Here is a 19,592-nt window from a genome sequence, read left to right as displayed (position 1 = left end):
TATATGTGATATAACATGATAAATAATAATATATTATTTTATAGTAAGCATAAAATAAAGCTATAAATTGGTTACCCTATATACTTTATAGTTTAGTATTATAATTCATAATATTATGGACTATAGTACGATGGTACTTTAATATGCGTATTTACTATTTATGATATATCACACATAAGTACCTATATAGGTACTTGTTTAAAATGTAATGCAAATAATAAGTGTACCTACCTATTGGCTATTATACTTATGTTATTGCCACTAAATAAATTATTATGAAACCGTTCATGTTTAGATCTGCAAATTTAATCATAAATCACCGATGTAGCTAGATGGGAACCTAAACGATATTCCAGCCACAAAATCATACGATAGGTACACTAGCTATTTGAGTATGGTATACATAATGTCATATATTTGTTCAAATATGAATATTTTATCACATGTTTATAACTATTTTTGTGACGAATGACGTTCGTGCGGTATACATGAGTTGAAGAAATAAAATATAATAAAATCTCACGTGAACACATTATAATAATGAACTAGTCGGGATACGATATGTACGAATGTGTACGAATGATGATGCACATTTCATTATTGTATTATTCGAAGTAAAGGTACGTTTAAGCGATTTATAAAACAAATTGTATCTAACTATATAATATTTGTATTGCTTCTTTTCAGCGTACGCCTACGGTAGACGCGTGCGGTAGTACATTTCCTTGCGAGTCTGTATTGTGCAGAGTTAACAAAGAGAGTGTCTACGCTTGTCGCTTCACTGTTTACTATTTAATTTAAATTTGTATATATAGCTAGGATATATGTATAGTCGCATAGGTACCAAATATATATCGAGGTACGCACAACGCTACAACCTATGACAATGGAGAATTATAATTTATAACTAAGCAAAACGCACGGATAGGACAAATAGACGTAAGTTCTAACAATAATAAATAATAATAGTGTTTCGAATTTTATCTCCAACCAAATATAACATGCGGATACCCAGCTTATGAAATAGGTAGGTATGTAATAATATCTTTATTTTTATTATATGTATTTTTAGTAGATTTGATTTTAAATCCTATGTACACTGTATGTACTATATAAGACTATTTATGTGCCTATAAAATGTCGTGGCCGTTTCTCGTCGGTAAAGCAAACCTGCATATTAGTGCAATAATAAAATATCTACGCGATTATTATTACTTATTACAATACTCAGATGTCAAAAGATTTCCTTGAGAACATTATAACATTTATTATTTATAACACATTATTACGAATACTGTTAAAGTTTAATATAAATACAAATGATACAATAATATTATATATGAACATGTTACTACTGAATCGCAAATACTAATAGAGTAATAGAACTATTATTATATTAGGTAGGTATATAGTATAATATGTTTTAATACTTAGTTATTAGTTACCTACCCACTCGATCACTTGGTGAAGGTACACAGTACGCGTCCGATAATCGTGATCCGATCTTAAATATTAGAAGCATAAAATCCTTTGTAGATACGTTTGCCGGCAGCAGATAACTAGTTTTTTTTTTTTTTTAAATGTATAAAGCGGGAAAACAACTCAACTTTGTTATATATAACTATATACATAAGTACAATCGCACACCCTCGACCAATGTACCCACGTTGCAGAAGCTAGTCATTCAGTGTGAAATTAGGTATATTATATGTATATTGTATACCTATATATTTTATAATATAAGTTATTATTATAGTGTGTTAGGTTGATACCGGAAAGCCTGAATTACGTACTATAAAAATAAAAATTATATTAGGTATATGGAATTCCAAATAAACTTCATATTAATATGATATTTTAACTGAATTACCGAAAAAGTATTTTTATAATGAATATAAATGACTTAATTGATTTGTACTTCAACAACTATTTTATGTTTACTAAAACCTGATATAATACTATAATATCACTGATCAAATTACAGACTTCAACAGTGCAATATTTTGCAACTATAATATGTAGAGATTTCAAATTGATTCTTTGAAAAATACTTTATTATTATTATTATGAATACGTCTATACAATCTACAGTATGTATAATAGATAGTTAAAAAACCAAAAAATGTTTCGGAAGATTTTCATGACATTATGATAATATGCGCATGCAGCAATTATATAGAATACCTATGTAAAAATTTTAAAAATTAATATTACACTAGACCTTCAAAAGTCCCATAATATATCGTACATTTGTACGTACCTATGTGACTACCATTTCAAATTTAAGGTTTTAGACTTTTTACTTTTTAGACATCCTGTATTCCTATATCCTATGTAATGTAATATTATGACGTAAGTATATAATTATAAAATATAATGTTATTATATATTTGTAACTACTGACTTGTAGTGTAGTATCGTGATTTTTTTAAAATTATCCACAAATCAGACCTAGTTAATATTATGCTCAGGATATTATTATTCTATTGATGATTGATACATAGCCAGAAGGTAAGTATGAATCACTTTTATGTTTTCGTACCATTTAATTTTATGTTGTTACAACAATAACCAAACATGTATATTACTTAACCTAGAATTTAGAAAACTATCTCGATATAATATTATAGCGTTGAAATCATTTTAAAAAAAAATACCGATATTGCAGGATATACACGCTGCGTTATGTTGGACCTGGTTAGATAATACTAAGTGAGATATAGGCCCTATATTATAGGGGTTATGAGTATTGAGTATGAAATATTTCAAACTTGTAACTTACACTCTACTTGAAATATTGAAAAATACCTATTAATATTTTAAAGTTTATATTTTTTGTATGATTCATAAAATCATCACTTCTTGATAGTCAGACTGATTTCATATCAGATTATAGTGATTATCAATATTTAATTCCCAATCAGGATATAAAGGAGATTATATGTGTTTGAAAATTTTATGAAATTTATAAATGTGAAAAAATTTCAGTATTCTAGGTATACATTTTTTTTTTTTTTTTCTGAAGTATTAATTTTACATATAATTATTGTTATTCCTAGATGGCTAAATGGTACCATCATTTGACGAAACGAACCATTTCCATGGAAAAAACCAAGTTTTGATATAAATAGTCGAAAACAAGGCCTAATATAATAATTTGTTGACCTAAACAACCTGACAATAAAAATATAATCAAAATAATTCCCAATTAGATTAATATCAATATTTCCCTATATACCGTCATGGTACATACATAAAGTCTTTAAGTAGCTTAATTTTTTTTTTCTGTTAATCTGTTTAAAACATCATAAATGTATATTATAAATAAGCATTTAATGCAAATATCAATTTGAAAAATGAAGTACCTATACGTCTTTGGGTAATTGGGTAAGCCAATGTTGCTGTTTATTCACATATATCGTTCGATAATTACATTTTAGGAACTTTTTTCTCTACTTCTGAATAGCTAAAATTCGGGGCGGGGAGGAGCTGCGTTTTCGTTAGCATTTCTTTTTTCACGCACCATCGTTTATTACAAATTACAACAATAAAACTGTGTTAACAACCACAAATGGGTTGTAACTATAGTAGATACGTAGTCTCGCCTTGCCAACCCTTAAAATAACTTTTAAAAACCTAAACATGCGGATTTTATCCGGTCTAAATACCATTCTCAGAAGAAATTTCTGTTAAAGGATTGAATCCCACACGCATATTATATCCTCATGCAAAAATGTAGTATTGTAGTGTTATTATTACTAAACATATAAAAATTAAAAAATGTATATCAAGTATGATTTATGGCAGTATGTTACCATTGTACCTAATCCTGCAACTATTTACAACTCACGTTTTAAAAACTAAAAATACGTACATAAGTCATGTATTTACCGGATTTGAATTAATTTTGGCAAGATCACCGGTTATTATGTATATTATTTCAATTCAAAATTTAAAAATCAAATGTACCACGCATGATCGATTGCAGTTGTGATAAAATAATTTATTATACATATATAATATATAGTCTATAAGCAAAATGTGTACACATTATAAATAATTATTATAATTATTAACATCGTCGGATCTCGCAACAATATATTATTTTAATATGCAATGCATATCGAGCGATGTATATGAGCGAATCTGGATATCAGAAGTGCGTATATTATATTATTATTGCGATCTAAGTTTATATATATAGCGGCGACAATAATATTTAGTGTATTATATTATTATATAATGCGTGAGCGTTGCTATGCGTGAATATTAAGATCTGGTAGGATTGGCCGCCCAATAGGGCGAGTCGCGATGTGTAAATTATAATTGATAATGATTTCCGATTAGATTCGCATTGAAATACGTTCCAGCTAGGGATTAGAAAAACTGTACTTTACATATTATACATAATTTTTTTTTTTTACAACAATAATTATTATAATATAAGGCGTAATATAATGTACGTAATAACACGAGAGTACTATTGTTTCTTGTCGTGTGTACAAGAGCGCATACAAACGTTTATAGAAAACACGATTCTGTGTTCACACTGTACAAACAGACACGCTGACACATACGTTAAGTAAATTCCATATAGGTGGGCTCAGCCACTTGTAAAATATATCGACCGACTCGTAAAATCGTAACACATATATTATTATAATATGCGGTTGGACTCGGTGTATTGAAATCCCATATAATATAACATACGGTTATGGTTACGCCGGTGTGCCTATAACTACGTTGTTGTGAAACCGCGACGTATCCCCTTGTTGTGTGAAACATATATTATATTGTGAAGTCTCAGTGCCGATATTTTACGATAACGATCATTCAAATAATTGTTGAGATAGACGAGTGCTCCCCGATTTATATCGATCACCGCTATGAGTTGTACATAATTTGCAGTTCAAGGTGACCAAAGACACGAAGTCGATTTAATAATGTTCAATTTATGAGTTCTCAATAATACATGTACATTTATTATAATTAAATTAGTCGATACAATATAATATTATAGTTGTTTTTATTCTTATGCATTATATACTTTACATTTCGGTTAGACTAAAATAAGTAAATTTATATTATATTATTTAAATTAAACTCTACTTTAGTCTTTAAGGCATTATTACAAAATATTATACCTACCTGTATGTGTAATTTTCGGAATTGATAAATTGGGTGTCAATGACTATAACTCGGTAAATTGAGTCCCAGAAAAGACAGGGTAGTAGGTAAGTTGGGTCTCAGAAAAATAAGATTTTAGGTTGTGCCGGGGCGGCTACTAATTAAAAAAAAAATTCTTATATTATATTATTATATATTATAAAACATTTAAAAATATTACAAATACAAATTAATAAAAAAAAATTAAAATTAATTTAATTATTATTATCATAAAGGGGAGCAAATTACCAAAGACACCAGTAATGTTATAATCCGATTTGTGTTTATTAAATTAATCTAAATTAAGTTTTTAACGAGTACCAACATTATAAATATATAAAGTATAATAGTATAAAGTTAACGAATATAATATGTTGTATATAAAATATTATAATAATGACATTTATTTTATTTTTTTATTAATTTGTATTCGTAATATTTTTAATTAATATAAATTAAGCGTATAATAGTATTGGGCGGAAGCAATGTTGTGGGTAAGCAATGCTGACAGAAGTTCCTTCTTTGGTTCTCGATAACACGAAAAAAAATAGCATATAATAGTATAATCTTATGAAATTTAGTTTTTAGATTTTTAATTATTAGATGGGATTTACAATCCTTTTCTTTCGCGGGACCCAACTTACCCACTTTCTATTTTTTCCCAGGACTGGCAGGACTCAATTTACTGCCTAAAAAATTCACCAAACTTATCTCGGACCCATTTTACCTAGCCCCGTAATTTTAATGCGTGTAGATAGGTACCACCTATACCTACGGTATACACGCGAATGTTGTGTGGCGATTGGTGAGCATGTTATTTCATGGATTACACTTTCTGGGCCGGTGCAATATAGCTCAATAGATATGTATGAAAATACGCCACAATTGTCTACACTGGAATCTGAACACGAAATCGTCCCGGGGGCTTAAAAAAAAAACCCGTTAAATTTACGACGCTATAAAAAACAAAAACGTTTGTAGTTTCCGGCTACAGTATAAAAGGAATCGTGTAGTACGTGATGAAAAAAAAACCCCGAACTTATAAACATAGTGCTTGGTACCCCATAGTTAGGTTATACCCATATAAATGAAGTTTGTACTTATTACATAGTTTGGTATATGTATAATTATATTATGTACATTGTTATACTACATCAGGTGACATATTGAATACAAATCACCCGGCGGCTGGTTTTCGGTACAAATCCAATCGGGATGTGTGTCGGTGTGTAATTTTCCACTTTACATACATACATTCTGTACCCACTGCTATAATATTTCCCTGACAAACGTTTCGGACTTAACGCGTCCAAAATTAAACGAACAGACCGCGGCGGCGCATACAGATGACGGATGATCATCGGCTAGAATACAAAATGCATTGAGCTGTAGTATAAGCTTATACAAGTACCTATATATATCGATATTCGTATGTGCGATACGTATGTGTAAAGACGTTAACATTTATTGTTTTAGCGTATCGCCTTAGCCCAGACACCATAACAGAAACGGATCAGGAATAATATGTGAGTATATATGTACCTATATAACAAGTATTCCGTCGTTTCCTTAATATATTCTTCACCCTTTTTTTTTTTTTATCACAAATCCTTTGTCCATTGTTTTATTTTCTCGTCGTACATCACTTGTAATATTCACGTGTATCACCTGTATCGGCTGTATCCTATTTTACGGTCGACCAATAACACAACATATTATTTCATTCGGAATCCAACTGACAGCGCTCGTCGATAATCCCTCGATAATACACATCAATAAGTATGTAAATATATAATATTATGATATAATGTCATCGACGCGATAATGCACTCGGGTATGTTTTATCATCACTGTGCTCACGTTTTACAATATGCAACATGCTACATGCATACGATAAATACCGCAAAAGCACGCTTTTCAGACAAACCCGTGCAGATGAGTGTGCAGTACCTAGACTTAATTTATGTTTTTTGAAAACAATAACATTTTGAAATGCGTTTTTATCAAATGTTGCGTGGTTAGACATAAATTTAACATACCATTTGTATATGAGTACTTAATATGTTTACTTGTTTATAGTAAATTTTCGACATAGTTATTGTATTTACTATTTGCCATTTATTAAATCGGAGAAAATAAACATTTATTTTTCGTGTTAATTATAATATTATAATAAAGAATCCAACCATATGTAATTTTCAAAAGTATATGGGAATATACATTGACTTGCAAACATGGTTTGTATTAGATGGCGTGAGACCACATTTCTGCGATACATGTATATAGGTTTACTTTGAAAATATTACCTTCACGAGTATCTAGATTTCGACCATCTGCACACGAATAATATTGTAACTTTATGAATAGATAATCACACACTATTATTGTGTATGTGAGCTGTTTATAGTGCATCAGACTTTTACAGACGTTTTGCAAGTGTGGATAAATGTTAAAATAAGTATCTAGTAAATTCGTCATCATCATTGTTATTATATCGAAAGCATATATTATATAAACATTTTACGTAAATATTACAATATATAGGTAAAGGTAATACCATTAAAATATTCATACTTCATAGTACATAGATGACACATAGTACCTACTATTACTTAAGTAATACCTAAGTGTTCGCGGTACCTATTCATGCTATTGAAGTGCCGACATTTCTTCGAATGTAATTTATTTTAATTCATTCGGCGGTGTTTGTTGAATCGTGCCGTGTCCAATGTCGTCAATACATAATAATATTTTACACAACAACAAATAGGTACACCGACTTGCAGTGGCATTTCAGTGTGGCGTGCATGCTTTGGAACCGTAAATATATTTTCATATTATATAATAATGTGTAATTTAATTTTAATACCTACACTTAATAACAATTGTCAATTAACAATATTATTATTTATTACAATAAACGCTGAGGTTTGATTTTCTCGGGTTGTTAGTTGTTACTTGTTACTTGTTACAGACTATGTTCAGGATAATGTAGAAAATATGGATCAGAAAAGAAGACTTCACACCATTATATTACATATGAATATTGCTCCTTACCTTTTCTCAGGCAATTCTGATCAGGGGAATATAATATTAAATAAAAATATAAAATATTATAAAAGTGAGTGAACTAGCCGAAGAATCGAGGCTTTTGAATTATGTCCAAAATGAATATAACATAATATGTAATATATATATAAATATATTATATATATTTAAACGTGTATATACTATATATTATGTATTCATGTATAAATGTGTAGTATTGATAATGAGACCAAATAATTGTGTCCGTCTCGATTTATGACACACAGCAGTTATCTACAGACATCGATCAAGGAGACTCGGGCCAGACTCCATGTAGTAGTTACGACGTTACGAGACAAGCTTAGCTTGAAAGAACTTACTTATGAATGTTACTCTTTATCTATTAATATAATTATTATAATATATCTGTCAACTAACAATTTATTGAAGTTACGTATTTACGAATTTATACGATCGTAGTAGGTATCTATATATTTGCCTTACTACTGTCGTACTACTTCGGTTATTTTATATTTATGAGTTCAACGACTCTCCCTTGACATCACTTATTTACCAAGACACAATACATTACATTAATAAGCCTGGAAAGGAGTTGGTTTAATTTACGCTCAATACGCCATCACTAACAAAATTGAAGATTGGGTATTTATACTAACAATTTTAAAATTATTATTATTATATTATTGTTTTAATTTATACTACACGATGATCAATTCTCATGAAGAGTGAATTATCTGATATTAATAGTGAATGATATTGAAGGGTACAAAATATCCAAGGAATTAAAAAATTAATAACTGAATAATATATTACTATATAAAACATCCAAAAATATTATCAACATGTTAGGTATTTCATAGCGCATTGCTATATTATATCAGTCTTAACTTTTTTTTTAAATATTATATTTTTATTTTTACTTTATCTATCCTTTCATTCGGAGCTTTATCCTCGGACTTGTTGCCCTCGACTTTTTACCATAATGTTTAAAGACGTATTGTAATAATTGCTACTTTGGACTACAATAAAGATTAGAAATCGTTTGAAATTGATGTCTGGCATCACGTGTAGTGCATTTAGCGACGCGTTTTGTTGTAATATCGATCACTCACGCCAGCATATGGATAAATCGTTTGAAAAGTATATATAGAAACACAGTGAGCCACACCTCGCAATAGACGGTGGGTCACATCTCGATCGTCTTTCATTATATCACATGATGATCCTTTCAGCGGGTAGAAATGACTATTCGAACATTTCGCTCTAGTCATATTATAGACATCAAAACATTCAGAACTGTGTATGCAATGTCGGTCACCTAATACTCTTGGGATTGAATTATGCAACATTTTTATTACAACATTAACTTTCGACTGTATCAACTATTAAATATAAATATATTATACTGTAATTCATTATTGAACTTCTTTTCCTAATCACTATAACATATTGTATACATTAATATTATAATTTATATAAAAATAACGCCAAGGAATGAATATTCCAGAGTATACTTATTACTTATATTATAATTTATAATAATATTGTCTCTGAATAGTTTGCAGATACTAGACAACCTTATGGTGTGTTGGTGTGTAATTGTTATTTGGTGTAAGTTTGGTGAAGTGCACATTAGAGTAATTTTTCGCTTCTCACAAGAAAATCAAAGCAGTGACTACCACGTTTTACTCAAACTATAGTTGGATTGGCCGATTACTTAGGTAATTTTATACGATCATAATAAATTATTACAGTGTGTTTGTTCGGTACGCGTACGACATCCAATAAGGATAGGAAAATAAAAAAAAAGCAATTAAAAATATATTATCAAAATAATATTTGATCACCTTCCCGTTGTCGTAATATGAATTCTGGTTAAGCTATTATAGTGACGACGTAGTGTGCCTGTCATATTATATTATATACGTACTGTTGCTCGTGATTTATGTGATTTTTCTTGTCAATGTTTTTTGGATTTCGAAAAAACGCTGCCGCTGATGTTCTCTCGTCTGTAAATTATATCAGTTAGTGATTAGGCGAATATAATATGTATAGGTATAACTCACAGCCCACAGGGTTACATCGCTCTAGGGTTCGTTTGTAATTTGTTGGTTTTAATTAAACGTAAATCAAACACACGAGATCTCTAGTCACTGTACAGTGTACAGCATATACACATTAATAGGTATATTGTATGAATACGTAGTTTGTTTTAATTATAAAAATCGACTGTACTATACTGCAGTAATAGATACCTATACAGCACGTATACGTGTGCCAGGTAAAATATTCCATATAAACACAATATTTATATATGATTGAGAGAGAGAGAGAGTGAGAGAGAGAGAGGCAAGGGAAATAGTTGAATTTATTGAGAAAAAAAAAGTATGGTATAGGTACGAACAATTTCCAACAAGTCGCCGATGTGCGCAGAGGTATATGTTAAGTGCTAGACAAACTATTACATATACGACTTATATATTTATAATTATGTTCGTCTGCTAGTGAAATTCTGACATACCTACGCCTCGTGAGTATATAATATATTATATTTTATTATTATATACACATCTTCGGGACAATTAATTTCGATCAATACCTTCAATACCCTAATCGGATTTTGTAATCAATTTGCGACCACAGTGTTTTTTTTTTCCAGGACGTCACTTTCTTTTAGTACCATCTTTATACGCTTTACGACATTCATAATATAGGAATAGGAGGTATAGTACACGTTCGTTTGTTTATTAATACCTAATTATAATCATGTGTGCAACGAAGATGATTGTGCGCTCATTATTGCTATTGCCTATTGGCTATTATTATTATTATTATTATTTGTTCGCTCGCCCTGTTGAATTCATTAAAATATTTTTAAATACTTATATTATACGACTGGATTCAGATTTTGGATTCCCGGAGAAAAACTATTTTTGAGGCTCCTATCATTAAAAGAATAAAAAATATCCAATACTTCTATATTATATAAATATATATTTTAAGGAAAATAAATTGAGCGTTATCGACCTAAAACGTGTTTATTTCGAGTTTAAAATTGGTACGCCGCTGTTTATACAATAAAAATTTCATTATAATATATTTTCATTAAACCTTCATTATTTTACGATGTAAAATAAATTCACTTTTTGTTCGCTGGATTCCTCAATGTCTTTATATCTATTGTAGCGGCTCACAAACTCTGGAACTTTGGTATGCGTACCACTAATAGTGGACAGTGGTACGCCAATGACTACATAATAGTGGTACGTGGAAGGCCACATATAGTAGTAGATAACGAAAAAAAATATATTAGATTCTGAGCTTAGCGATCTCATTGAAAATTTGTTATTTAAGTAAATCATGGTACACCAAATGGAGAATTAAACTGAATCAGACCAAGTCAATTCATACCACCTTCACCTTGAAACGTGGAATCTGTCCTCCAGTTTCATTGGATAATATTAATATACTTATACCTGCATCCGATACAGTTAAATACTTAGGCCTTATCTTAGACAAAAGACTGACCTGGAATCCACACATCAGATCCAAAAGATTAATTTTAAACTCTCGTTCTCGTATGCTCAAAACTATGCTTTCAAAAAATAAATACACAAGCTTAAAAAATAAACTGCTAATTTACAAAACATTTTTAAAACCAATCTGGACTTACGGTCTACAACTCTGGGACGCGGCACGCGGCCAAGAAATCGAATCTAAACAAAATACAATCTTATCAGAATATCACTCTACGTCAACTCACTAACGCTCCGCCATACATTTCAAATATAATACTCCACAACGATCTAAATATTAAATCAATAGAAGAGGAATCTGTATTATTTTACAAGCGATTCTTCTCACATCTGGCAAACCATAATAACCCACTAATCAATAACTTAAATAAATTAACACTTCCTGATAATCCTCGCCAGTGGCGTATTTTGGGGGGGTGTCCTCCACGTCTTGACACCCCCGACATTTAAAAAAAAGTCCTAATATATTGCACATTAGTGTTGTCACTTATTTTATAGTATACTATTTTTATCAAATGTAAAACTTCTTGTCAATTCCTAACATATTAATTTGTTAAAAAATTAATTCAACGTCTTTTTACATTAGTAAATAGAACTAAAAATTTTGTTTGTGAGGTTCAATAAATGTTGACACCCCCCGAGAAATCACCCAAAATACGCCACTGCTCCTCGCCGTCGACTGAAAAGGAGATGGTGCAGAGATCTCTTACAATAATCACTCCAAATTTTTTTTGTATTATATCGTAGCATCCGGATGCCCTTCAAACATCTGTTGCTCTGAACAAATTCCCTTAAATCCCTCCATCGGCTCCATCAATTCCGGCTCTGAACGTTTACATTTAACACAATTTCCGGAACCTAAACTTATATCATTATATCAATATAGCTTTCTCTACGGAGAGTATATAGTCTCCGGCAGTCCGGCTGCCTGAGAATATCGTAAACTGTATTGTTATTATGTGAACTTTCAAAACTTTGTACATATCACATATGTAATAAAATTATTGGAATGTATTAATTGATGACGTAGCTATCGAAGGACCTAAATGTGCAAACAGTCTCGACAGTGTATTCGAAATCAACAGACAAGAAAATTTGTGTCGTCTATAGATGTCATATCTTCCCAAGGCCGTATTGGGCATATTCGGTCCACCGTGTTTTCTGTACTTTATCAGCCCATTTACAAACTTATAGTAACAACAACCTACAACAATTTGACATAATCTGTACAAATCCAACATTTAGTCGGCGTTTCTTCAATTTTTTTTATAAGTCTTAACATTCTTAACATATTTTTGGTTGTAGACCCTCCTCGTGACTTATAATACGACCCAAAACTGTCGCAGTCCACCGAGTTTTGCTTGGTAACACGCCGGGCCAATTCTAAATGTCTGGAGAATAATTTTACGAGTCTAAAGTCCACAATGTGATGTCATGACTAAAAAGTGGGTTAGAAGAATTCAAGACAATTGCAGAACGTGTACTTGGATCAGTATAATATTTCGTTAAATAATGTGAGAATTATATTGAAACCATAGAACTAAAGATGTTAACACGTTGATTTTTTACTATGCACGTGATATTACGAAAATAACATGGTGTACATACTAATACAAACTATAATAATATTATAATAGTATATTAAAAATCGTCGAAATTGGATCTCAGATAGCTGAAATTCGTTAACTATGCTACACGCACGTGCTGCAGATTGTTGTTGTAGTATTACTCAGTACTCCATATAGTAATAACTAATATTATATAATATATATACCTATATACTTTTATGATATATATTTTATATTATATTTATACTATTATGTATTTGTATGATATTGTATACGATTGCGAACCTGTTTTTTCAAACTGTTTTCGCTCGATAAAATATTGTTTCAGCACCTATAGTATAATAATAATATATAGTAAGACAATTAGACAAGTACGTCATTATATTAATATTATTTTTTTACCCACAATAATCCGCATTCCAGATTACCTATTCCTCGTGAGTGCAATGATAACACATAGACGATAATAAATTGTAGGAATTAGGTATATCATTAAAATAAAAACCACGAAAAATCTGACCACTAAATTATTTATGTTATAGGCACTTTACGATTAAACAAAATTCGACCGAATGTGATATCGAAGGGTGAAAACTCATGGTTTTAGATTTTATCTAAGTCATAAAAATATTTTTTTTTTTGAATCTTTTAGAGAACTATATTGTACTCGCAAATTAAATTTGGTTTCTTTTAAGGATATTAAACTTAAAATTACTATTATATAGAACCATAGTTATAACAATGATTATAAAACTCATTGTTTTATGGTTACCTATTAATTTTAAGATAAAATTTAAAGGAGTCTTATAAAATAAATTATTTTAAAGTAATTATGAACAAAATTGAATCTTCATTGAATTCTAATAAACAAATTTTAGTTTAAGAAAGTATAATAATTGTAGTAATATCACTGTTAACTACATAAGATGTAGAATTTGTGATAGTACTCTAAACATGCAGTGAAAAAAATAAATATTAGTGTGTGATACAACAAAATAAGATAGTTTTTTAATAATTTCAACGTTAAAGTATTGTGTAAGTGATTATTAAAATTAATTTATATTTATACTCTAACTACTTAAATTTATTATTCTTTTAGCCTTAAGTTTAGATGACCAATTGTCAGGAAAACTTTATAAATAATAAAAAAAAAAAAACTTAAATTTATTGTGCCACTGTGATATAGACAGCTTATTCCAAATAAAGAAAAATAAAACAAAAAATTTTAAAAAGAAATATATATTATACTATTATAGTTAAAAACTTACTAATAATCATGGATTAGGTTTTAGTGACAAGTTGACAAAATAAAATTATTATATATTATATTAAAAATGTCATAAATTAGGTACCCTTATTTTAAATAATTAAAGATGATTTCTTCATAATTCTTCATAATTTTATTGTATTAAATAAATAATCATAATAATTAAATCTAAAGCCTAATGATTTATTTAATACTATATTGCCAATTACTATACTAATATCAAACACATAGGAAATCAATAGTATTAATAAGTCCAGTTTTTAGGTCATCATTGTTATTTAATTATTTTCAATACTTAATACAAAAAACAAATGTAGTATATAATTTACATCACAACTTCCTAAAATAAAAATATATAATATTATGTAAAAAAATATAAACATTTTTAATGGTAATAACAATTTAATGGAATTTGAATGATATTGGTATAAGTAGTGTTCTTTATATTTCTATTATATAATTTAATTGAACTTCACTTAATTCAATATCTTCAATAAATTAACTAATAACAAAAATAATACTTTGTGTATGCTAAAATAATTATTTAAAAAATACTATAAATTTTAATTTAGTTTAAAATTAATAAAAATCATTTAATTTGAACAATAAAGAATTTAAGTGTAGAAAAGTTTCAAAACATATTATAAAATAGTGAATATTCTTAAATAAAACTTTTATAGAATCAATTACTACTTTTCAATACTTCAAGTACATTTGAGATAATAATATATTTATTTATTTCACTCTTGTTGTAAATAATGTTTAGACTTTAAAAAAATAACTAATATCATAAACTAAAACTTTTTTACTTGTTTATGGATTCATATTCTACTGATGTTCAATCCATAACTATTTGGGTCTTTTATTTTTATATTTCCAATTAAAGGTTCTAGGTATGAACTTATATCCTAACTTAATGTTTAAAAAAATTGGTTTTATTTAAGGTCTTATCCAAGAATGCAACATTTTATAGATAGCAATGGCATATGTTTATAACATAATAGGTAAAGGTTATGAGTAATGGAAGTTTACATTATATTCCTTTAATATTTTTATCTTTGCTGATTCTATTATACTAACTTTTAAATATGAGTGACTACAATATTATGCTAAGCTACTATAATATTTTTATACAGGTTTCCCTATAAAATTTGTCTGTAATTATTGATTTAACTATTTTCTTCTTAATTATAACATTTTAAACTCTTTAGTTAGTCAATCAGACTAGAGATTTATCAGCTACTGATGAAACCTGACTGTTCGGATATTTAAGCACATTCTCCAAACCATGAAATAAACCGCGCACTGATGTGGTTTGGTAATGACATTTTTATCGGTTGTTGACAAAACAATAGGTTGATTGAGCATTAAATAATTTATAGACAATGCTAATAAACAGTTAAAATGTCAATAAATACCTATTATGGTACAAATTTAAAAGTAATCCTTCAGACATTATAAAATATAAGTTATTTTTTGTTCCATTATTTGGTAGAGAGCAGTTTAGCACCCACAACATTATTAACATAAATTATAAATTATTATGTATATAATATAATAATATATTATAGAGGCTATTGAATATCAAAAAGTTGAAGTTGGTATTTTTATCACTATTTAGTATTTAGTTAAGTGTCCTCTAAATATTTATAAGTAGTCATCATTTAAAACTATTTTTATTCTAGAAGTTAATGGAAATACTGATTGCGAACATAGACTTGAACCACTATAATCATCAGTGTTTAAAGAAAATACCATGGCACCTCCTAAACCTAAAGATGCAGCGAATTCTGCTTTGTACGCCAAACTATTTTCATCATCAAAAGATATCCAGTCATTTTTATGATATGAATATGGCGTGTAGGTGTCTTGGTTAAAAATAGTAGAAGCATCTTGGCGTGATTTAAACTCACACGTTTCTGAAAAAGTTACAAAACCATCCTTGCCAATACCAGGACCAGAAGAAGGTGAACCAAAACCATTATTGGCTTCATTTATTAATCTAAAAAAGAAAAATGATATTAAAATAGTTACAGTTTATTAAAATCATAAAAACTTACTTAAAAGAATGTCCATATGTAGGCATACCAAGCAATATCTTTTCTTTAGGCATACCCTTTGAGATCCAATATTGAATGGAAGAATTAATATTTAAATACTGGAAGTATCCAGAATCATTTCGCGAAGAAAACAAAGGGGAATTGGGACCAGTTAATGGTAAATACCATTGGTATGAATGATAATCATACGCCATAACATTAATAAAGTCAACGAAACTTAAAAAAAAAAAGTATATCATTAGAAAAATGTTTAAGATAATAAAATATTAAAAAAGGCATTATTTACCTTACTAAAGAATACATTTCATAAGAATTATCAATTATATTTAATGGAGCGGCAACAGCTGCAGTTAAAAGAGAGTCAGGTAGATGGTAACGTAAGGTTTCTAATAACTTAGCAAACCCATATTTTTCTTCTAGATTTAATAAAGGCCATGATGGAAATTCCCAGTCTATATCAATACCATCTAGGTAAAATTCTCTGACAACTGATACAACATTATTGACAAATCTAAAAAAAAAATATTTAAATATAATCAATAACTAATCAAAGATTAACAATACATTTAAAAATCGTTCTATTCTATTAAAAATTTAAAACCATTGTAGATAACTATTTAACAACTATTAATATTAAAATTAAATTATGGCAATTTAGTTGAAATAATAAGGAGTTCATGTTAGTTATAATAATTCACTTTAGGACAAATTTTACTTTTATATATTTATTTATTAAACACACTAAGCATAGTTAATTAGTTCTACAGTTAATGAGTAATGACTAGTTATGTATAGTAAAATATGTACTTGTCTAAATTATCTTTATTTGCAACAACGCCAGGAAACCCTTCATTTGAATGTGAACCATTTGAGAAATGCATTATAGACAGTAATACCTTTAATTTTGGGTTTTTTTTACGTAACTTCACAACTTGTCTTAAAATCTGAAATTATAAAATTTGATTTTGATTTAATCGCTAACAGATAATCTGATCTTATATTTATAAAATACAATGAAAAAAATATAAATTTACTGATTTTTTACCATGTTCCAATAATAGTAAATATCATATGATATAGTACAGTTGATTATTTGAATTCAAGTTGATCCCAATTAATTCAAAAATCATATCAACACAACTTATTATAGTAGTGCATACCCATCTGTCATTATAATATAATATTTATCTACAGTCACAAAGATGACTTTTTTTTTTAATATTGAACAACCCATATTATTTAAGTGATAAAGAACATGGTCACAAGGTCAGTAATTCAGACAATATTATAAACTAAATAATAATAGTAAAAAGTATTAATATTATATTATACCACGACATAATTGTTGACTAAATCTGACAAAATCTATTGTGAGTTTTAAGTATTATAATAATGATAATAGGGGGTGTAGTGGCTGAACGGATTAAGGCATCAGTTGCGACGTGCACTGTAGCCGGTTCGAATCCTGGTCATGGGCAGCATCGATTTCTGGGCAGTTCATGCTATCTAGAAGGGGAGGCCGCCGCCTCCTACCCAGGCATGGCAGAAACCTACAGGTGCCCATTCAAAATTCTGCCAAAACATCTACAAGTGCCAAAACCAACAGTTCCCTCCCCGACAGTTCCACAGGCTAGTGACCCTTGTTGTCAAAGCCTTAACCCCCAATAAAAAAAAAATAAAAAATAATGATTACCTGCATATCAAATGAGCTCTTGAAGTAAACACTGTTATTTTGAACTTGTGCAAAAGCTACAATTAAATGAGTACATAAAGAAGCGTTAATTTGAGCAGGGTGAAGAGATTTATTTGTATTATCAGTTGGTATAGAATAATAACAGGCCAAATTATATGTTTTATCAATTCGTTTGCTGAGAATAATTTGTTCTTTAGCAGTCCAGTTGGTTTTAAAATTTGATTTTGCAGCAACAGCAAATGTATGAGCACGATAAGCAGCAATATCCGAATCTGGAATGTATTCGACAAAATTTGTTAAAGAAATTAAAAAATGTGTATACAAACACCAACATTTTATCTAGAAATTAATTACTTGTATATTTCTGGGGACCAAAAAGAACAAAGTCCATTGGTGTATTTTGATCATTGGTGTCTTCAAATTTTATCCAAGATACATAAAACATCAGAACCACAACAAATACCATAAGAGCAGCTAACCCAATTAATACCATGGAATGTATGATTGGCTGAACATATTTCCTACAAATATTAAAATAAAAAATAAATACTGTAACATTTTATTGATGAAAACTTTACTTTTTTCCGTTCAACAGTTCATACTGCGGTTCTGAATGTCCATGAGCCATTTTTTCGCACAATGTACTAAAAGTGTACTAGAAACGAGTACAACTCCCGATTGTTTACTATAATAACAAAACCTCGAATGATCAGGCAAATAGACAAACAAGCGTTTATTTATTGTCAGTCAATGTAAAGCAGAACATTAGAAACATTCGAACTAGTAAAATACATAGTAATTTTTCAAAGGCGGAGACTTCCTTAGCCACTACTCCAATTGATCGAATGCTACGAGAGTTAATAATTATTACAGATTAAAAATTATAATACCTGCATTACTTGCAATATTTAAACAATTAAATCATAATCATGTCATGACGACACTTCGACAGATGGCATAATATCGTCTTTGAATATTGAATAACTTTATAAGTTCTGACTTCTTAGTTATTAAGCTCTATTTGGTAGTTGGTAATTGGTATTTACAATAAATTTACGTTTTAATTTTTATCAACTATAGTGATTAATGATTACCGAATGATATTATGGAATTTACGACATTATTTTGATCATAGGTTGATAACGACTAGCGTAATATCATGGAACAGCCTGCAATATGGTAATATAATTCCAGCCATAATAGACCTTATACCACGACTTCGACCTCGTAACCACGATGATCATGACAATAAAA

At 29.0% G+C, this 19,592-nt stretch overlaps 1 protein-coding gene across 1 annotated transcript; it reads right to left on the bottom strand.

Annotated features, from left to right (window-relative positions):
* Positions 1-15,603: 15,603 nt before the first annotated feature.
* LOC107170561 (chitinase-3-like protein 2) lies at positions 15,604-19,432 on the bottom strand. Its single transcript, XM_089225227.1, has 8 exons — positions 19,229-19,432; positions 18,917-19,023; positions 18,693-18,859; positions 18,339-18,610; positions 17,453-17,589; positions 16,932-17,156; positions 16,646-16,861; positions 15,604-16,587 (listed from the first exon to the last, which is right to left on the bottom strand). The coding sequence occupies exons 2-8, from the start codon at positions 18,964-18,966 to the stop codon at positions 16,233-16,235; spliced, it is 1,422 nt and encodes a 473-aa protein (XP_089081353.1). The 5' UTR covers positions 18,967-19,023; positions 19,229-19,432; the 3' UTR covers positions 15,604-16,232.
* Positions 19,433-19,592: the final 160 nt, after the last annotated feature.

Source organism: Diuraphis noxia, unplaced genomic scaffold (genome assembly GCF_037042655.1).
Source record: "Diuraphis noxia isolate RWA-SAM2 unplaced genomic scaffold, SU_Dnox_SAM2 contig0004, whole genome shotgun sequence".
Classification (NCBI taxonomy): Eukaryota; Metazoa; Arthropoda; class Insecta; order Hemiptera; family Aphididae; genus Diuraphis; species Diuraphis noxia.
This window is presented reverse-complemented; position numbering and strand designations above follow the sequence as displayed.